General features: G+C 44.9%; 2 protein-coding genes across 3 annotated transcripts in view; one reads left to right on the top strand and one right to left on the bottom strand.

Moving 5' to 3' along the window:
* BPGM (bisphosphoglycerate mutase) overlaps positions 1-21,795 on the top strand; it is a 67,962-nt gene that overhangs the window by 30,540 nt on the left and 15,627 nt on the right. Inside the window, exon 1 of one of the 2 annotated variants that reach the window (XM_014937326.1) lies at positions 21,730-21,786. The exons of the other annotated variant lie outside the window; for it this stretch is intronic. The gene's annotated coding sequence lies outside the window, so the exon portion shown is untranslated. Of the gene's footprint in view, positions 1-21,729; positions 21,787-21,795 lie in introns of those variants that run through there. 2 annotated transcript variants of the gene reach the window in all.
* LOC106885285 (aldose reductase-like) lies at positions 128-9,949 on the bottom strand. The gene is made up of 10 exons (XM_014937328.1): positions 9,542-9,949; positions 9,021-9,188; positions 8,269-8,385; positions 6,895-6,972; positions 6,094-6,216; positions 3,223-3,329; positions 2,979-3,060; positions 2,427-2,510; positions 1,032-1,114; positions 128-575 (listed from the first exon to the last, which is right to left on the bottom strand). Exons 1-10 carry the CDS (start codon positions 9,605-9,607, stop codon positions 533-535), a joined length of 951 nt encoding a protein of 316 aa, XP_014792814.1. The 5' UTR covers positions 9,608-9,949; the 3' UTR covers positions 128-532.

The raw sequence follows: 21,795 nt of genomic DNA, 5'->3' as shown, positions 1-21,795 counted from the left end.
GTCCCCAAAGTGCAGGTGACTGCAGCAGACCTCTCTGTGCATCTCTGTGTAGGAGGGTTTTGGGTTTTCCCTATGCCAGACAGAAGACTTTCAGCCAAGACTTTGCATTTTAAAATTAATTTTATTTAAAATATGGGACACTTCTAAAGAAACTGTGGATGCATGAGTTTTGGGGTTTTTTTTGTGGTTTGTCAACATCTGGTTTCTGCTGATGCAAGACTAAAGGCAATAACTGCATGGTGGTACAAACTCACCCTGTTTTCTGCTTAGCAGCTCTGCCTAGGCTCTTCAGTAGTCATCCTCTCTTCTAATAAGCAGAAAATTATTACATCCCATGTTTTGTTCTATAGAAAATACTCTTTCCTTCTTCCAAAACCAGAATTCAAACAAATTTCATGGGATAAACATCCAGTATCTTTACTGGCAGCAGCAAGACATATGGAGTAAGAAAACGAGATAATAGACAGCTCAAAGTTAGAGCAGAGGGACATGAGGCACCAGTGGTCTAGTGAAGGCTGTGGTATAGGCATCTTCAGTATTCTGCATGGAAAGGGTAGTCCTTGTGAGTTTGGGAGCTGAAATAGATCAAAGAGGGAATGTTATTTTCATGGGTGATCTAAACATTATGCAGAGGAGCATTGGGTGCATGGATGAGCCACCAAGGGAAGGTCTGCTTCATGTAATTACAGGAAGAATATGTGGACATAAGTGTCCTTATTTCTCTAATGCAGAAAAAGATGAAATGAACATCCAGAACCCTTTTTTTTGTAATTCAAGTTACAGAGAGTTTCCTGGAAATGGAATTCAAAATAAGAATGTAATTTGTTTTCTTTCTTTTTTTCTTGTGTTTCTAAAATGAAAATATTAAACCCTCTCCTGAACAAGTATTTTTGGGACACCAGTTGGAATTTTGAGTTGGCATGATTTTTAAATAAACTGACTTTCATGCTACCTAGTAGCTGGGACACAAAATTCCTGGTAAAGAATATTCAAAATTTAAGAGTTGAAAGGAAACAAGCGGTGTCACTTACATGGTCATTGCACAGATCCTCCAGTTTCTGTTAAAGCTGAGGATGGTTGCCATCTCTTCTTTAGTCAATTCAAAGTCAAAGACCTAGGAAGAGAAACAGCTGGAAATCATCTCTTTGAAAAATCCAACAGTGTGAAGAAAGATAAGATTAGAGAGCAGTTCCATCCTGGAGGGTCCATTTTCAGTCATGGTCCACTGAATTAACAGATAGAGGAACAATTTATTTTATGGACACAAGATCTATTTTATGAACATTGCTTATTCTATACGTGTCTTTTCTGGCATGTTACCATGTGTGGGCTCCCAGCAAGCTGTGCCTGCTGATTCATCCACAAGCCACAGAAGAGGAAATATCGTGTAAAACCTCTTAATCTGTCCTCTCCAAAAGCCAGCCTGGCTTAACCATCCTGAGGGACCTGGACGGGCTTGAGAGGCGGGCCCATACCAACCTCATGAAGTTCAACCAAGCCAAGTGCAAGGTCCTGCACCTGGGTCAGGGTGATCCCAAGCACAAATACAGGGCGATCCCAAGCAGAGAATGGATTGAGAGCAGTCCTGAGGAGAAGGACTTGGAGGTGTTGGAAGATGAGAAGCTTAATGAGCCAGCGATGTGCTCTTGCAGCCTGAAAAGCCAACTGCATCCTGGCTGCATCAAAAGAAGTGTGGCCAGCAGATCAAGGGATGTGATTCTGCCCCTCTACTCTGCATTCATGAGACCTCAACCGAAGTACTGTGTCCAGCTTTGGAGTCCTTAACACAAGAAGGGTATGGACCTCTTGGAATGGGTCCAGAGGAGGGCCACGAAGATGATCAGAGGGCTGGAGCACCTCTCCTATGAAAACTGGCTGAGAGAGTTGGGGTTGTTCAGCCTGGAGAAGAGAAGGCTCTGGGGAGACATTATAGCAGCCTCCCATTACCTAAAGGGGCTACAGGAGAGATGGGGAGGGACTCTTTATCAGGGAGCGCAGTGACAGGATGAGGGGTAATGGTTTTAAACTGAAAGAAGGGAGATAAGATTAGATATTTGGAAGAAATTCTTTCCTCTGAGGGTGGTGAGACACTGGAATAGCTTGTCCAGAGAAGTGGTGGATGCCCCATCCCTGGAAGTGTTCAAGACCATGTTGGATGAGTACTTTGAGCAACCTGCTCTAGTGGGAGGTGTCCCTGCCCATGGCAGGGGGGTTGGAACTAGATCATCTTTAAGGTCCCTTCCAACCCAAACCGTTTTATGATTACTCCCCAGCAGAGTGTAGGCAAGCATAAAGAAGGAAAAAGGCCAATCCTCTTGTCTGCGGAGGATTTGGGAAGGGTAAAAAAGGATGACTGCTTGCTCTGCAGAGTGAAGACATGCCAGCCCTGACCATGCCATGCCCCCAGCTCACTCGTAATCACTCACCTTGGAGTTCTCCACGATGCGCTGTGGTGTGACAGACTTGGGAATCGCAATCACATTTCTCTGGATCTGGAAGCGAAGGAGAACCTGCAAGAACAGACCCCTGAGTCAGAGAGAGGGTGACTCCTGCTCTGGAGGAAGCAGAGCTGGTTTTAACAGCTGTTTGCCATCAAGTGTGTATTTCAGTAGCACTTAACCCGTTCTGTGGAGCTACAATTAAAATCATTCCTGTCCCTGTAGCCGAGGAAAGAGTTCCTGAAGGGTGAAGAGAGAAGTGGTGAGACCCACATGGAAGGCCTCCTTTCCCACTGAGTTTTGGGACAGTCATTTCTGTCTATGAAAGGCTTTCATTCTTTGCATCTGAAGATGGATCAAGAATCCTTTTGAGGGCCCAAGAAATAATAGTAGCATGTCTGCAGGCCATGTAATAAGAAACCTAAATTTTTTAGGGAAAAATCAAAGGAGTGCCACTCATGGGGAATGGATGGAGGTTCTGCCTGCTCCTCAACTCTATTTTCCTTTATGGCTGTGTTACAAGAAAGGGTACCTACATACCTGTGCTGGGGTTTTGTTGTGCTTGGCTGCAATCTCTTTGATCTTGGGGTCATCCAGAAGGGAAGGATCCTCTGGTTTAGCCCTACACAGAGAAAAGAAATCAGTGGCAAGAAACCTCCAGAGAAAGATCCAGCCCAGCAACAGAGTTCTGTGTGTAGATGAATGAACAATAGTGCGTTTGTAGCCTCGGTGTTACAAACATAATCCATGCCAGCTCCCTTGCAAATTGCAAAGCAAATCTCACCAGGGTCTGTCAGGAGAGCCGAGGGGGCTGTACGCTGTCACAGCAATCCCTTTGGATTGACAGTACTTGATCAGCTTCTCCTGGGTGAGGTAGGGATGACATTCAACCTGCCAACACAGAGGCATAGAGGCTGATAGTGGCAGCACTGCTGTAATATCGTTGCGCTTCAGGGATTATATTCTAATCTAATTAGAGGCTGCCTAGTCCCCTAATTTGCCAGTGGCCTGTGTGACAATATGCACCCTTAGTATTCAAGACATCTACTTTTATACAAAGTGCTTATACAGTTTTTGCTGTGGGGATTTCACAAAGGTCATCTCTGGGTTCTTTATTCTTCCAGAAAGAATGTTTCCAAGGAGGTACTCCAACATTTGTAAACAGTGATTCAGCAAGGTGAGACAAAGAAGGAAGTACCTGAGTCCCTTGTGTGCTCAGAAATATCCACAGAGCAGGATGTAGAGTACATGCTATGTCTACTTTATTCTCCCTTTCTCCATCTCCTTATTCAACTGTAACCAGATCTTTGTAATCCCTGGAAGCTATTCACCTGCAGTCACTTATAATCTTACCTGGTTATTTGCAGGCTTGTACTTCAGTCCTGGTTTGTTCAAGATTCTTTCAATCTGCTCATGGGTAAAGTTGGAGATTCCAATGGCTTTTACCAGACCAGCATCCACCAGCTCTTCCATGGCCTAACAGGAAGAAGAGCAGTATCATTATCTGGTATGCAAGACAGATCATGAAGATGTTCTTCCTGATGTGGCTCATTTCCTGTCATGAGCAGCACAAAACAGCTATTTAGAGTTGCAGAGTTCTCTGAGGGCTAAGCAGGTACTGATACCTCAATGCAGTCTCACCCAAGCCCAAATTCTCATTCCCTGCATCTGTGGAAATTCACACCAAGCTGGATGAGGAAAAGGAAAAACAACACTCAGTAATCTTCTGCTGTGCAAGTGCTGGAGGGCTGTGCCCCACGCTGTAGGCAAGATCTCAACCTAAGATGTCTTTATTTCTGTAAAATCTATTTGAGCAATTCAAGAAGGATGCCACAGCTGTGATGGAGACAATTGTACAGTGGTTATGGTCAAGCCACGAACTTTTTCTAACCTCAGTCTGGTCTGCAGGTCCCCTCAGAGTGATTGTGCAGCTCACTGTGGGTCAGGCTCTCAAGTGAGGCACTCGGGGAACAGGAATAACTGGGTAATAATTAAGCATGCACGTTATGAAAAGCTACTTTGTACTTTCTTATGTGCCTTCCAACTAATTTTGCATGCATGAGACAACAGTTCTTTGACTGCTGAAGGAAATGAAAACATGGAAGAGACGGATGAGGACAGAGGACACGTCTCTCCTCCTGTGGTTGAACTTACCTCCCATGTCTGTAGAATATCAACGTTGCTAGGTATGGCCATGCCTTTGTCATCTTTGGGAAACAGCTCATCTCCTGCCTGTCAATGAGAGACAAAATGCTTTAAATAATCTCTGTTGGGATGCTAGCTATGCATAAGAACCAAGCAGGAATGTAAGGAGCTAAAGCTAAAATTCAAGTAAATCTCATTGTAACTTAACTCTTCAGTCATTTCTTATTCTTAATTCATGCAGTGTCATACCATTTTTGCCACCAACTATCCCAATAAAGGCAGGTGTTTCTGCTGGACCCATTGAAGTCATGATCCTCAAAGTGCATGAAGGGAAGCAATTTACTCATAGAACAGTATCCTGGAGTCTTACATGAATTCACTTCATGTATTGTTCCATTATGCATGTTTAAGAATTACAGCCTCTTTAGTTCTTAAAAAGCTATATGGAGGATTGACTTTGGTTCTGTGAATGTACTCATTTATACTGGAGGACATCTGTGAAAAAGGTACTCTGAAAAAGATTTCCCATGGGAAGGCTCAATGTATTAGGAAAATTAGAACAGCCTGTGACTAGACAGTATGGCCAAAATGTTTTGAATGATTGGAATTTTCTAGATGCCACAATATTATGCAGTTTCACTTGACAGCTTTGTCTACACAAAGCAAACCAAAACACTCTTGAGAGAATGAAATGAAGTTGAGCTCAAAGGCATTAGGTAGAATAGAGATTTTGATCTGGGTGTAGAGGAAAGGAAAGGCGAAGGGTATATGTGTGTGTGTATATCTATATATATATATACAAACTGACATAAATCCTTTGAAGTACATGTAGTCTGCAAAAGTTATGTATCGAAAAGCCTCATCTTTTGAAATCCAAGGTCTGTGAAACAACACTAAGGCTCCTACAGGCAGGGTCAGCTCAATCTGGACTGTATTAAATTTGGTGATTGAAGAGAGAAATGGAAAACAGAAGCATTTTCTTTCACTCTGCAATTCTCTAACATGCAGAGGAAAGAGCCTCCTGGGTGAGGTAGGGATGACATTCAACCTGCCAACACAGAGGCATAGAGGCTGATAGTGGCAGCACTGCTGTAATATCGTTGCGCTTCAGGGATTATATTCTAATCTAATTAGAGGCTGCCTAGTCCCCTAATTTGCCAGTGGCCTGTGTGACAATATGCACCCTTAGTATTCAAGACATCTACTTTTATACAAAGTGCTTATACAGTTTTTGCTGTGGGGATTTCACAAAGGTCATCTCTGGGTTCTTTATTCTTCCAGAAAGAATGTTTCCAAGGAGGTACTCCAACATTTGTAAACAGTGATTCAGCAAGGTGAGACAAAGAAGGAAGTACCTGAGTCCCTTGTGTGCTCAGAAATATCCACAGAGCAGGATGTAGAGTACATGCTATGTCTACTTTATTCTCCCTTTCTCCATCTCCTTATTCAACTGTAACCAGATCTTTGTAATCCCTGGAAGCTATTCACCTGCAGTCACTTATAATCTTACCTGGTTATTTGCAGGCTTGTACTTCAGTCCTGGTTTGTTCAAGATTCTTTCAATCTGCTCATGGTTAAAGTTGGAGATTCCAATGGCTTTTACCAGACCAGCATCCACCAGCTCTTCCATGGCCTAACAGGAAGAAGAGCAGTATCATTATCTGGTATGCAAGACAGATCATGAAGATGTTCTTCCTGATGTGGCTCATTTCCTGTCATGAGCAGCACAAAACAGCTATTTAGAGTTGCAGAGTTCTCTGAGGGCTAAGCAGGTACTGATACCTCAATGCAGTCTCACCCAAGCCCAAATTCTCATTCCCTGCATCTGTGGAAATTCACACCAAGCTGGATGAGGAAAAGGAAAAACAACACTCAGTAATCTTCTGCTGTGCAAGTGCTGGAGGGCTGTGCCCCACGCTGTAGGCAAGATCTCAACCTAAGATGTCTTTATTTCTGTAAAATCTATTTGAGCAATTCAAGAAGGATGCCACAGCTGTGATGGAGACAATTGTACAGTGGTTATGGTCAAGCCACGAACTTTTTCTAACCTCAGTCTGGTCTGCAGGTCCCCTCAGAGTGATTGTGCAGCTCACTGTGGGTCAGGCTCTCAAGTGAGGCACTCGGGGAACAGGAATAACTGGGTAATAATTAAGCATGCACGTTATGAAAAGCTACTTTGTACTTTCTTATGTGCCTTCCAACTAATTTTGCATGCATGAGACAACAGTTCTTTGACTGCTGAAGGAAATGAAAACATGGAAGAGACGGATGAGGACAGAGGACACGTCTCTCCTCCTGTGGTTGAACTTACCTCCCATGTCTGTAGAATATCAACGTTGCTAGGTATGGCCATGCCTTTGTCATCTTTGGGAAACAGCTCATCTCCTGCCTGTCAATGAGAGACAAAATGCTTTAAATAATCTCTGTTGGGATGCTAGCTATGCATAAGAACCAAGCAGGAATGTAAGGAGCTAAAGCTAAAATTCAAGTAAATCTCATTGTAACTTAACTCTTCAGTCATTTCTTATTCTTAATTCATGCAGTGTCATACCATTTTTGCCACCAACTATCCCAATAAAGGCAGGTGTTTCTGCTGGACCCATTGAAGTCATGATCCTCAAAGTGCATGAAGGGAAGCAATTTACTCATAGAACAGTATCCTGGAGTCTTACATGAATTCACTTCATGTATTGTTCCATTATGCATGTTTAAGAATTACAGCCTCTTTAGTTCTTAAAAAGCTATATGGAGGATTGACTTTGGTTCTGTGAATGTACTCATTTATACTGGAGGACATCTGTGAAAAAGGTACTCTGAAAAAGATTTCCCATGGGAAGGCTCAATGTATTAGGAAAATTAGAACAGCCTGTGACTAGACAGTATGGCCAAAATGTTTTGAATGATTGGAATTTTCTAGATGCCACAATATTATGCAGTTTCACTTGACAGCTTTGTCTACACAAAGCAAACCAAAACACTCTTGAGAGAATGAAATGAAGTTGAGCTCAAAGGCATTAGGTAGAATAGAGATTTTGATCTGGGTGTAGAGGAAAGGAAAGGCGAAGGGTATATGTGTGTGTGTATATCTATATATATATATACAAACTGACATAAATCCTTTGAAGTACATGTAGTCTGCAAAAGTTATGTATCGAAAAGCCTCATCTTTTGAAATCCAAGGTCTGTGAAACAACACTAAGGCTCCTACAGGCAGGGTCAGCTCAATCTGGACTGTATTAAATTTGGTGATTGAAGAGAGAAATGGAAAACAGAAGCATTTTCTTTCACTCTGCAATTCTCTAACATGCAGAGGAAAGAGCTTCTGTCAGGCAGCAAAGCACAGCCCTCCTTCCCACAAGGGGTAGTTTTGAGATGAGCATGCTTTGGATTTGTAAAAGATAGGGAAAGTGGCATAGCTTATGCTTGAAGCTGGGAGGCCTGACCTTGGTGAGGTCTGTCTCTCCCACTATCAGAAGGGCAGAGGACGCTGGGCAGGCAGCAGTCTCAGGGGCAGAGATCAATATTCGGGCTCACGTGGCCAGAGCAAAGCTGAAAGAGCAGCGCTGGGGCAGTGCTGGTACACACAACACACACCTGCTCTTTCTGGACTGGAGTACAGTAGTGCTGCAAGAGTTTTGAGGAGGTCTCCGGGGAGGGAAAGCCAAGGGCATTGCTGTTACTGTACCTTGAACCCAATAGGCCAGTGCATGAGGTAGAGATCCAGGTAATCCAATTTCAGGTCGGCAAGAGTCTTCTGGCAGGCTCCCTTCACCAGAGGCTTTTCGTAAAATGTGCACCACAGCTAGAGACAAAAAAACCAAGGCACACTGTGACCTCTGTTTAAAGCCCTTGGGTGCTCTCCTGTACAGGACAGAAATGCTCTGTCTCCTTTGGAAGGCAAAGTGGAATGAGGCCATCCTGATGCTCTTCAGATGAGGATTGCTCTGTGATGGGACTGGCCCACGACACTGGATTTGGTATGTGCAGTGGAAGTACACGGGATCAGATAGATCTGTAGTAAAAACTTCTATTGCCAGGGTCAGGCTTGTGTAGAAGAGGATGGCTTAGTTCAAGATTTGACCATTTGTACTTTCCCTGTAAAAAATTTAGCAGGCAAAGCCAAGAAAATATAAGACAAGCCACAAAGAAGTGGATGGCATTGCCTTTGCCAATGTAAAAATTGGGAAAAATTACCTTCATTGGCAAAAATGTAAAAATTGTAAAAATTACCTTTGGAATCCAGGTAAATATGCTGTTTTCCTTCGTAAGCAAGAGAAAGAGAACCCACCAACCATACCTTCCATAGGACAGGTGCTGAGCAGGTTACACCATCCCCAGGTGCCCAGAACCTCATCTTCCTCACGCAGCAGGGACACCCCTTTGGCAGGAAGCATTCTTCCACCCCTCCTCCAGGGTTGAAAAGCATTAGATCCTTACCTTACTGACAATGAAGAGGTCTTCTCGTTTCACAACACCTTCCTTGATTTTCTGCTGGATCCCTTCCCCAACTTCACTCTCGTTCTGGTACACGTAGGCACAGTCAAAGTGGCGGTACCCAGCATCGATGGCAGCCATCACTGCAGCTGTTACTTGCCCAGCTGGGGACTAAAAATAATGCATAAATCTTAAGAATCTCAAATCAGTTCATGTTAAATACCTTATCCTAGAAAAAAAAAAATAAAATAGGAAAGCCACCTTTCAGAAAGCAATCCCTTCTGCCCCAGGTTTTTTTTTCTTTACAAGAAGAGCATTTCTTGCAGTCATAAACATGGGCTTCAGGGCTTGAAGCCAACCTCCAGCTACTTCTCCGTAGCCCTGCTCCCACACAGGTTCAGCCCATCAGCCATGTAGAGCAGAGCCCCAGACACGAGGACAGCTCTCTGGAGCTAGACCTGGAGGAACAGGAGTTTTGTGCCAGGGAGCTCTGCATTCCTGGTGCTTTTCCCCAAAGCCGTTACCTTCCAGGTGCCCAGTCCCAAAAGGGGCATCTTGGCCGTGGTGTTCAGCTGCACGTAGGTCGCCATGGTCCTGCACGCCGTCTGGGCAGCCCCACTGCAGTCACCTCTTGCCAGGCTTGTTTAATAGTGCGTGGTGGCTGGCCAGGGCAGGGGAAGGTGTTGGAGCGGCGCCGGTGCTTTGGATCCTCCCATATCCGGCCAACGAGGCTGCGGCTTTTTCTCCGTAGACTCTGCTCGCACAGGTTAATGTGAAAGCTGAAATCAATTATAAATCGCGGAGGTGATCAATCCCCTGGGGCGTGCAGCTGTGCTCCCTGTGTACCTTTCCTCCCGGTAAAGTTCCTTTTCAAGTGATAAGGACGGAGGGTGGCTGTGCCCCCAGCTGGCTTGTGTTTGTGCAGGGTTCAGCTCCTGCGGCGCCCTGTGCCCGGTGCTGTGGGTCGTTCCTGCCTATCTCACTTGTGATACGCACTGGGGTGTTGCAACTCGCTGTTGCAGGTCGCCCCGTTGGTTACCAGATGGAGTTTCTGGCCTGTTTCATTCAGTGGCTCTTTGGCCCACTGTTTGTCGTCGGTAAAGCCGGGGGAGGTGTCTTGAAATGAGTCGGGATGAGGTTCAACAAGGCCAAGTGCCAAGTCCTGTACTTTGGTCACAACAACCCCAGGCAGCGCTACAGGCTGGGGGCAGAGTGGCTGGAGAGCTGCCGGGCAGAAAAGGACCTGGGGGTGTTGGTCGACTGTCGGCTGAACATGAGCCAGCAGTGTGCCCAGGTGGCCAAGAAAGCCACCAGCATCCTGGCCTGTATCAGGAACAGCGTGGGGAGTAGGGCCCGAGAGGTGATTGTCCCCCTGTACTCGGCACTGGTGAGGCCTCACCTTGAGTACTGTGTCCAGTTTTGGGCCCCCTACCATAAAAAAGACATGGAGGTGCTGGAGTGGGTCCAGAAGATGGTGAGGGGTCTGGAGCACAAGTCCTACAAGGAGAGGCTGAGGGAGCTGGGGTTATTAAGCCTGGAGAAAAGGAGGCTGAGGGGAGACCTTATTGCTCTCTACAACTACCTGAAAGGAGGGTGTAGAGAGGTGGGGGTCGGTCTCTTTTCTCAAGTCACAGGCGACAGGACGAGAGGAAATGGCCTCAAGTTGCGCCAGGGGAGGTTCAGGCTGGATATTAGGAAAAATTTTTTCACTGAAAGGGTTCTCAGCCATTGGAATGGGCTGCCCAGGGAGGTGGTTGAGGCCCCATCCCTGGAGGTGTTCAAAAGACGGGTTGATGTAGTGCTGGGAGGTATGGTTTAGTGATGATGCTCCTTGTTTGTTGTGTGGGTGTCTATTTTTGTCAGTTAGGTTGACGGTTGGACAAGATGATCTTTAAGGTCCCTTCCAACCTAGAAGATTCTGTGATTCTGTGATTCTGAGTCAATAAAGAGGAGTCCTGGGGTAGGGCATGAGACAAAGGTCTTTTGTTCTCAGTGCATGGAGCTGCTCCATCGCTGCTGGCTGTGTGGCTGTGAGCTGTGAGCCGTGGGCTGCAGAAGGGTTAAGCCCTTTGGCCAGAGCATCATCTCCTCATGCCTGCCTGGTCTCCCCTTGACAGAGCCTTGTCACCCTGCGTGCTGGTGAAGTGAGACAGCTAGAGAAACCTCAGTGTGAGTTTACAGAGGAAGAAGCAGTTCCTTTTTACGCCCCCTCAACTCCTCCAAAGGTGATGGTGTCTGTGCTTCAGAGGCTGGGAAGTGAGGCACAGGGAAGAACAGGGAAGTTCACACAGGGTATGTGTGACAAAGCGAAAAAGTAAAATGAATTCCCTTATTTTTTCATGATCTTAACAGGACCATCCCTCTGGTAAAATTCCAGAGTCACCCTTGCACTTTTACTTCTCCTTGTTTGATGAGTACAGGCAACAGGCATATCTCTATTGCTTGTTTCTTAGTGGCCAGTGCATTCAGAAAGGAGAGTTTCATAATGCAGAGAGAGAAATGTAAGTGTAGAAGGGAAAAGGTGTCCTCTAGCTACATGGTCATCATGGATCTCGTGTATAATTAGCTAATTATACAAACTATACAACCTTTTGCACAAAACCAGAGCGGGCTCCAGGTAGTGGGTGGGAGGATGTGTTTTAATGTTTGCACACACGGGGGCAGAGTTAAACTTGTGTGTGATCGTTTGAATTTCTTCAATAATGGCTCATCAGACTGAGTTGCGTGTTGCATTCCTTAGATTTTGTAACAATGAGAAGGTGGAAATCTTTCTTCCTTCGTCTCTTTTCCTAAAAAGGATAAGAATAAAAAAAAAAAAAGAAGGTGGCTTACATTTGCAATAAATAAATAGGCATGAAAATTTTCTTGTAGGTTACTCAAAAGATACAATCTGAGGAAATTAGCAATTATCACTGACATACCAATTTTCTGAATTGTCTGAATCTTAAATTAAAGGCACAATTTCCTTTTCTCTGTTGTCCTCTGCACTAAGTGTAGGAAACCACTTTTCCTGCCTCAACTCACCGCTCTCTCTCAAAGATGTTCCAAAACTTTGCTTTTAAGCATTTTTATGCGTGGGGAGAGAAATCAAATCTGTTTTATCCCTTCTGTTAACCGAGCACTTACTTACAGCATGTTGTATATCCCAGGGGAAACAGAAAGACTGTCTAAAATTTAGCAAGTTTGGATTTACTCTGACCGGTAGCACTTCAATGTGCTCAGCACCTCCAGCTCGTTTTTGACTGCAGCAGTGGATGGGGACCGTGGGCTGTCTGCAGCTGGTAGGAAGCACTATGTACAGAGTTGGGTTGTTAACTACACATCTGTGGCCAGAGGCTACTTTCATTGGGAGATTTGCCATCGATTCAACAGCATCGGAGCAAGACTTTTGTTAAAATGTCTGCCAAGTGCCAGCTCTCTTCATTCAGCCAGTCTAATACCAAACTCTGTCTGACCTATTTTGTATGTTGGCCCTGATGGCCTCAGAATGGCTGCATGTCACGATTTCGTCGTGTCTCCTAGTGCTTCATCACCAGAGATCCCCTGTGTTCCCCTCCTAAAGCTCATGATCCAGCCGTGGTGGTGGCTGGGGTGCAATGGGGGAGCCAAAATTCCTCAGGATCTGCATCCCAGCCTTGGCCTGAGCGTGCTGGCATCTGGGGGAAGGAAGCAAGAACAGCAACAGGAAGAACTGACCTTTTCCAAGCACTTTCCCCACTCTGTAGCATAAACTGGTAGGCTCAAGCGATGGAACAGGAGCTGGGATATCATGCCAGGCTAAGAAAACAGAGCTGCTAAAAACACTTTATGGCCTTTTTTATACTTCTGCTCTGTCATTGTGTCACCTTCTGGAGAGAGCTGGGCTTCCCTGAAGGAGTAGTCGCATTCTGACATTTCCACAGCATTGGACACACAAGAAGCCTGAAGCAATATATTTTGATTTCTGAGGACACCTCAGCCAGTCTGGCTCTGAAGCTGTAGTAACCATTACTGTTACAAATAGAGGAAATAGGGGAAAGCCTGTGGAACCTCAGCTTGAGTTTGAAGAGGAACTCTTTTGAAGAGGAACTCTTCAACCTAAAGAGGAACCTTTTAACTCAGCAGAACTGCAGGAAGCTACAGTTTTGAGAGCTACATCAAATGGAGTGGTTTGGTGATAGAGAGAAGTGTAACTTGCCAACAAGTTGGTACCTGAGGGCAAATAAGGCAGGAAGAGATAGTTAATAAAACTGTCAGGCAGTGGGGAGCAGACCCCTGGAGGCAGTGGAGGAGGTGTTGACAGCAGACAAAGGCAAAACAAGGCATGTTCACAGTATTCCCAAAATATAATATGGTAACATTTTCTTCTGAGTCTTGTCTACATGAAAATCTTGCGCTGTTTCATTATGTTGATGCAAATGCCTTTTTTGGACACGTATCAGTTGAAGTACACTGTATATTGCCTTAGCTTAAATCCTTTCCTCACCACTTCAGTTAAAACAGCACAAAGTTCTCTTCATCAAAATAACATCTATCCTCCCACAGACTTAGCATTAATTTAACAGCATCAGTTTTTGAACTGGTTTAATTAAACTGCGACTTCTTTGCGCAGGCCAGGACTGGTTTCTGTGGAAGCAGAAGTATGTCAGTGTCTTTTGTGTCTTTTCTCAAGCTTGGAAAAAGAAACCTTCTGATCATACGCTGGAGAGCTGGATTAATGTGGGATTGGCAAATACTTTGCTTCATTTTCTCCAGGTTAAGCCCCATGAAAAGAGCAGGTACACCGACAAAGCAGAGAGCAAAAGAGCAGGCACTGACAAAGCCCATACCTTCTCAGTTGTTTCTGTGGAAGAATGGGCTTTGTAACGAGGGGACAAGGAACTTAACTTAAATAGGAAGGACACCATGGCCAGCCTCCAAAACCAGCTCATCTACACATGGAAAATTTGCTCATCCCAGACCTACATTCTTGTCCAGTTCCATTGTTAGGCATGGTTTTCACAGGAACAAGATTTTCTTCTCTCATGTGTGCAGACTGTAGGGTTTCCAAATCTCTGTTTTCTCATCACTTTTGAGAACAGTTTGCTGTTTTTCTTGCCAAGTGGAGGCTCTTGTCCCCGTGGCAAAATATTTTTATGCTCCATTTCAAGTTGCAGCAGTCAGCCGTGCCTAGTTTTGACAAGAAAAGGGGTGCTTCAAATGCCTTAAGAGTGGAGGAAGAGATATGTTTTCCATTTGTGAAACACAGAAGTGTTGAAAATATTCTCCTCATGTTTGACAAACAAAAGAAAATGAAGCACGCAGTAAAACCAATGAGTTCATCTTGATTAGGAACAACATGAAAAATAGCACTGTGGAATCTGTGCAATTAGAGCTCAATAGAAATTGCTTTATAACCTGAACTCATACACAACAGAGGAGCTGGATTGTTTTAGCTGACTGAGTTACTCAGGTTTTTTGTGAATATGAGAGCAGAACCTCATGTGGTCTTTCTCCTGTCAAATGGCAGGACCCGTGGGCAATATGAACATTTAAGGGCGATGTGGAACGTCCAGTGTTTCCCACAAAAGTTTGGCTTATTGTCCTTTACTAATCCATGGATCTGCAGTTATTTTGCTGTGGGCTCCAGGTTTGCTGTAGGGTAGGTCAAATGGGTTTCTGCACTCTCAGCATCTACCATTTCCAGAAGTAACTCAGGGCATGCAGGGAGGAGGCCATGAGCTGGAAATTGTTCTGGCAGGATGCTTCCAGATATTATGTTGTCTGGGGACTCCCGCTTGTCCTGTAACCAGAACATGACTGTAACCTGAGGGGCTGGGAGAAGATGGTGGCCAGGTGTGGGTTGCTGCAGAAGCCAGGAAAATTATTTTGGCCTGTGTGTGCTCCCAACTGTCCCCATAAGAGATGACCAGATAAAGTGGCTTCTTCATGTCTAAAGTTTGTAAGCACCTGTTTCTTTGGAAGGCAAGATACCTTGGTCAAACAGCATGGGCCTCGTTTTATGCTATCTTTCTAGAGGTATTATACACCCCCCCCCAAAGTAAAAACCACCCAAGAAAAAAAAGAGACATAGTTTGTTACCAGATATAGGTTACTTCTGCAAATGCCTTCTTAAGAAGTGCAGAACCACACTACCCAGGTTTTCTTCTCATGGATCCGTTGAACTGATCATGACTCAGTTACTTATTTGGTATGTTGTAGATGCAGACTTCTGCAGGGAAGAGTAACGACAGCAGTGCTGGTGTTTAAACAAGGACTTGACCTATTCAAAATGCTAAATGTTGGATAGTGCCTCGTGTCTCTGGGAAGAAAAGTGTCTTTTTTTGCAATATAGTAAGAATATGCTGAATTACAGGCGAAATATTTTTCCAGGTTCTTCTGTGAACAGCTAGATCTGATGAAAATAGAGAGGAATAGACTAATTCTGAATAAAAAAAAAAAATCCCAACACTGGAAGTCAGGCATGAAATTATTTAAATGGATGGATTTCCATGTGAGTAAAACAGATGTGAGATGAAAATTAGACTTGGAAAATTCTGGGAAGTTGAATATCCTAACTCCCCATCCATGCATGATTTATTAGTCCTGTTTGCCTTTCTACTCATGCTCCTTTTTCCTTAAAGAAGTGGGAGGGGAGGGGGGAGCATGAATTAACTTGTGAAGCACAGCTATTTATTTAGCACCTCAACTCCTAAAGTTTCCTGGGAAACAATCCTGTAAAAGAGAGGCCTGATTTTATTGCTTTTTAATGTCAGGAGCAACCCCACTGAATTCTGAGAAGTTAAAGTACAAGAACAGTGTGACTCAGTCCTTCCCTTATATTATCAAATCATGACACATAGGACAGATTTTTGGTATAGGAAATTTATTTTTGTGCTCCATTCAAAACCAAACTAAACATCAGTCGGGCTTGTTTTGTAAACTGTTATGGTGCAAGAGAGTCACATACCATGGAAAGAAGCTTAGGAAGCACAAGACAAATCTTTGTGGTTTGTAGAGTGTTTGTGAGAAAACAAACATCATTAAGACAGACAGGGATAGTTTTGTACACAATCAGCAAGTTCTTATTTAACCTGGTGTTCATTGTACCATAGAAGTAAAAAACTTTTAAGTAGCTTTTTTAAGGTGAACTATTAATTTTTTCTAGAAAGACAGTAGTACGAGCAAACTTGATTATGTCTTGTGTGTTTGTTGTGTATGTTTGTTGTTCTCCCCCCTTCTCTACATTGGAGTTCCCATTTTGGTTATATTTTGTTATATTTGCCCAGATTCCTACGTGCTGTTACCATGCTCTAATATCAGCACGATCCAGTCTGTTTTTTAACTAACTTATCGTGCCTTGACTAGACACCACCCTGCTGCTTTCTTTTCTTGGAGGCCCTTTTAAATTATCTCTTCCCAGACAGTTTCTTACTGACGTCTGATGTCTGCAGCACTTTGTTTATCACGGGCAAAAAAAATGGCAGATTCATCACAGGATTTTCTTTGCTTTTGATACTGCTACAATAAGTTAATTTGTACAATATTGTGACTAGAAAGCAGTGAAAAGCCCCAAACCAAATCCTGCAACGTAAGCCACTCTAAACCCACAAAATTTAGAAGTGAAGTTTGTAGATCTTCAAATTGTGTTTCTTGCTCCTGAAATGGGGAAACTTTGGGTTATGTGAAAGAATTTTGTTTTCCCAACCATTGGGACCCTGTACAACTTCTTCTAGAGCTGTTTTGGGGAATTTGAACTGTATCCATGAGGGCTCCTTCAGAACATTGTGTTCCACACACTTTCCTGTAGCATCTGGGCACCTGTTGGGATAAGGTTTTTATTTGAAGATATCCATGTGAGGGCTTTGAGGAGATAGAGAATGTAACGTTTTTCCCATGTGCACGTTTTCAGCGTGGGATGTGCAGAAATGAAATAATTTTTTCAGTTAATATTTCAGATGAACAGACAGAAGTCATGTTTTACTTCAGAATAACCTTACCAGTAACTAGCCATAGGGATTACGTAAGAAATTTGGTTCCCACCTTGGGTTTGGGATACACTTTTTCCATCCATCTGTTTTCCATATAATTAATGCTTTCATGTATTTTCTTCCTCTTTCTCAATCATTTATTCAATACTTAATGATTCAGAAAAACTTCTGCATTTACTTAAAAACTAAAGCTATGATTCTGATGACAAATGCAGGGTTAGTTTAAGTGCTTACACACTCACTTCTCTTTTTATTTGAACAGATTCCCTGCCCAAGCAATGGAGTTAGAGTAAAAAAAAAGCAGAATGCTCCATTTGCCTCCCAGATGGACTTATCCTTCTGGTTTTGACATAAAGAGAATCAACTCAGATGCATGAAGTTATATATTGCCTTCGTACCCAAATAGGATGAAAGCTCCACTGTATTTACATATGAAAGCAGCGTTGTATTAGGCAGTAGTAAAACAAAAGGTGAAAAAGACTCCCCTTTGCTGAGGAGCTTAAACTGTAACTGGGTGACTAACTGGTGTGCAATGTACGCCTCGCTGCTCTGTCAGGTGCACCCCCAAGTTTTAGGTAATAATAGGCTTGTTTTAAGACGTGGTGGTGTGATATCTTGGCAAATAGGGGTAGGTGTGTGATGAAAAATTCCCCACGCACAGGCGTGCTCGAGCCAAGAAAATGTTGTCTGGTTAATGCAAGACACGGTGAGTGGCTCTAACAAAAAGACAGAAGTAGGAGTAGTGCCTCATAGCCTGCTACGTGCTCTTTGAGCTCCGATGGAGAAGGCTTTCTTTTCTTTGTGTTATAGACCAGAATCTGGTGTTTAGAGATCTGTGAAGGACTTTGGGCCACCAGGACTCTGCAGCACTGTATGTGAGCTGTGGCTGTGGTCTCAGGGGCAACGCAAACAGCTTCCAGTCCATGAATACACATAAGTTTGCTTGGGTTCAGCTAAACAAGTGGCTTTAGAGGATAGGCTTGGGTGAAAATATGATATTGATGTCTTGGGGATTTGCAGTCTTCCTGGGAGGGAAAAATGAAGCTGATTGAAAAATCTGTGAATAAAGCGGTCTTTTTAAACCAGAAAAACTTGAGCCAGCAGAGGTGTAAAAAGAATAGATAAGGAAACTGAAGGCACGGATGGGTAAGATGACGTGGTGTTCTAAGGGAAGGTGTCCATCCTGGGTAGCTCTGACCTGCTTACAGGAAGGTTAATACACAGTGTGGGCTTCCCAGACCCCTGTCCACTTTGCAGGTGATTTCTTGCAAGAAATAAAGCTTGTGTTTAGTTTATAAGAGAGAACCAGTATGTTGGGGGGGTGATGGGCAAGGAGGTGGACGTAGCCAGAGTGATTTTACCATCTAACAGTTCTGAGTCCTTTTGGGGAAACGTTCATCTCTCTGCATAGTGTGTTGTTTCTCAATACACATTTGGTCTTGAATGAAAGTGGACCATCAGAAAAAATTACAGAGGAACGTGAGGCAACAATAGCATGGGGAGCAGACAGAAAAAAGACAGGATCTAGGACTTTTGTAGAGGAAAAACTATCAAGTGTTGAAAATGGCCTGAATAGGCTGGCATCCAGGAAAAGGCTGAAGATTCCTTGGGCACACATTGGGGTGGGAGAGGGAAGGGGCACGCTGCTGGCACCAACCGAAGGTGGAAAGGAGTAGGGAGGGTCTAGGAGGGAAGGCACAAGTTCATGCAGCAGAAAAACACCCAGGAGGAAGTTTTAGAGAGAAGGTTTCAGAGTTATTAAAGGGTGTGAGGGTTTGATCACGGAAGTTTCTTTTGAAGCTTAAATTATTAATGAAGATAGATCATATATCAAATAGTTCTAAACAAAGAGCTCAGGGTCTTTTGGAATTTACAATGGGTAAGTCTGCAGTGCTCTGTGGCAAAGCCTTGATCTAGCTTTGAACAAAGTAACTATTCTATGAAAAAAGTACCAGGGGCATAATCAGTGAAGAAGGTTCCTGTTTGCTACAGTTTTCATCAATCATTAATTGGCCTATTTCTTTCCAGTTCTGTTCTCTTCTGTTTTCTGCCTCACTCAGCTCCAGGCCTTCCTTCAGCGTGGTGCAGTTGCACTGGTGCCCCTGCGGAAGTTTGTGTGTTTGTGAGTTTCCTGAACTGCTTCTGCCATACACATTCCAGCTAAACGCTGCCGCCTGGAAGGGCTCCAGAGCAGAGACCCTGAAAAACACAGCCCAGCTGGTCTGAGAGATAATAGCTGCCAAATGAGTGGAGCTGTCTGCAACGAGTCCTGCGCAGGGATATGGCTGTGACTCTTCTGTCCTTGTGTAGTTTGAAACGTGAATCAAAGTCATTAGGCTGGTTTTGCCATGCTAATGACACGGTCTTGTTCAAAGACTAATGGAGATAAGAAATCCGTATTTAATGGCCATGGAGGTCCTGGTTTGTGGCATGGGTTGCTCTCTCCTCACTTGTAGTTATGACTGCATATTGGCATACAATATTTCTTTCTGTTAATTGAATTCTTAATGATTGAATACAGCCAATACATAGTGCTGAAACTCAAGAATAGATATTTTTCTTTCTGTCCCTAAGAGCTTCGGTTCTTTTCCTTGCAAAGTCAATCAACCAGTTTGCCTGTGATGTGCCCACAGGAGGAGACAGGTTTGATCTGACTGGAGGCAGGGTGATCCCGGGTGTGGGATCAGGCAGTGTCATGTGGGAACGTTCACCAGTTTGAGGTGGTGGGTGGCGAATCAAACTCTTCTGGTACGGTGAATTTAAGATTACGTGGGCTGGACTGGCTTTATACTGTAAGTGCTGGCTTAGACAAGGTTGACAGAGACCAGAGGTAATTGTTAACATTAAAGTCAGTGGGTGAGATGAAAAGCATTATGTATGTAACTATAAGTGCAGTTCACATCCAGTGGAAATACTTTGCATTAGCAGCAGATTTTGTTGCAGTTCTGTACTGGGGTCAGGCATAGTTCTTTTTTTTTTAGGAAAAGCACTGAACAAAGTTCTCCCTGAGATGCTGAATGCTTGCCAGAGCTTCCCAAACAAATGAGGGACAAAGTTGGCACAGTAAGCACTGAAGAGACGTAGGGTGCTGCTCACTGGCAGCCTGGCCACCCTTACCACTTAGCATATTTAGTGCTGGGCCACCCTGAGAGCTTAGTGAAGCAGTGTTTCGTCTGCCTGGTCCTTCTTTCCCACTGACAGGTTAGGATCTGACCCTAGAAGTACAAAACTAAACACCCTTTCTCCTCACAGCACTTTAGCAACATTACAGAATCACAGGATCACACGGGGTTGGAAGGGACCTCTGGAGATCATCTAGTCCAACCCCCCCTGCCAGAGCAGGCCCACCCAGAGCAGGTTGCACAGGAACGTGTCCAGGAGGGGTTTGAATGTCTCCAGAGAAGGAGACTCCACCACCTCTCTGGGCAGCCTCTTCTAGTGCTCTGCCACCCTCACAGGAAAGAAGTTCCTCCTCATGTTTAGGTGGAACTTCTTATATTCAAGTTTGTGCCCATTTCCTCTTGTCCTATCTCTGGGCACCGCTGAAAAAAGACCGGCCCATTATTTGAACACCTCTGCCCCAGATTTTCTTAAATTTCCTTGTGTTGCTTTTCCCTATCAAAATCTGAATCCCCCATCTTTCATTTTCATGCGGTGTCATTTTAACCTGTTAAAAATGAAAGATCATCTCTCCCTCTCCCTTCTAGAGAGGGTGGCAGAGCACATTTGGTACAAGTTCATTTCGTGGCCCTTTCGACTTGACGTTGTGGCTGGTGAAGGGTAAGCATTTAGAGAATAAAAAGTGAACGTGAGTGTGTATAAAAGCCGAGCTATGGTGATAGAAGCAGGAAAGGACACCACCTTCCCCCCAACACCCCTTCATTTCTAGTTGGGGTGTCCCTGCTGACTGCAGGGAGGTCGGACTAGATGACCTTTGGAGGTCCCTTCTGGCCTGGACAATGCTCCGTCCACTTGGTTTTGATTACTTTGAGTGGGAATGACAGCCCGTGGGCAGGAGGGTAGCTAGCGTGATCATTAAGTTCCTAGACTCACTTCTATATATTTTTTTTTTTTTTTCTGCTGATTTCATTATGAGTTATATATATTTATTTTTTTTTTCTGCTGATTTCATTATGAGTAATAAGAGTAATAAGACCTTGCTTCTCACCCAAACCAAAAAAAAAGTCCTTAAAGCCAGAGAAAAAAAAAAGAAAAGAAGTGAGGGCGTGAGGTCTGCCTGGCCCAGTGCCGTTTCCCCCCCTCCTGGCGATGAGGGAGGGGGTGCTGGATGGCAGCCCAGGCCACCGGGGCCACCCTTCTTCCTCCTCCTCCTCCTCCTCCTCTTCTTCCCTGGGGGCGGCGGAGGGGAATACCCGGCCCGGGCGGTGGGTGAGGATGCGGGTGAGGATGCCCTGGGGGTGCTTCTGGGAGAAGCCAGAGGCTCGGCTGCCTCGGGTGGCGTGACCCCGTCTCTCCGGTGAGCGTTGCCGCCGCGGGGGAGGGAGGGGGGGGACACAGCACCGGGAGCCCCGCAGGTTCCACCGGGAACCGAGGCCGGGGTTGCGGGGGGATATGCGGAGGGAGCTCGGGCTGGGTTCCCAGCGCGCCCCTAAGGCACCGCGCCGCTCCACCCCCAGGCGCGGCCTCATTGGCTGAAGGCGGTGCTCATCCTCTGCGCCAGCCAATCGGCTCCCCCCAGCTTCGCGGGCGCGGGGACGCCGTGGCCTCATTAAGTCGTGGGGGAGCCCCGCCCCTCTCCCGGCGCGGCGGCGGCGGCTGTGGGGAGAGCGGGCGGTGTTCGGTGCGGGCTGCGAGGCGCTGTAAGGCAG

This window comes from Calidris pugnax, unplaced genomic scaffold (genome assembly GCF_001431845.1).
Source record: "Calidris pugnax isolate Ruff unplaced genomic scaffold, ASM143184v1 scaffold1, whole genome shotgun sequence".
NCBI lineage: Eukaryota > Metazoa > Chordata > Aves > Charadriiformes > Scolopacidae > Calidris > Calidris pugnax.
This window is presented reverse-complemented; position numbering and strand designations above follow the sequence as displayed.

Coding starts and splice junctions, on each gene's coding strand:
- LOC106885285 (XM_014937328.1), bottom strand. CDS start 9,607: ATGGCGACCTACGTGCAGCTGAACACCACGGCCAAGATGCCCCTTTTG. Junction 8,386..9,020: donor ACCTCTTCATTGTCAGTAAG/GTAAGGATCTAA, acceptor TTTTGTCTCTAG/CTGTGGTGCACATTTTACGA. Junction 3,330..6,093: donor ACAAGCCTGCAAATAACCAG/GTAAGATTATAA, acceptor CTGTGTTGGCAG/GTTGAATGTCATCCCTACCT.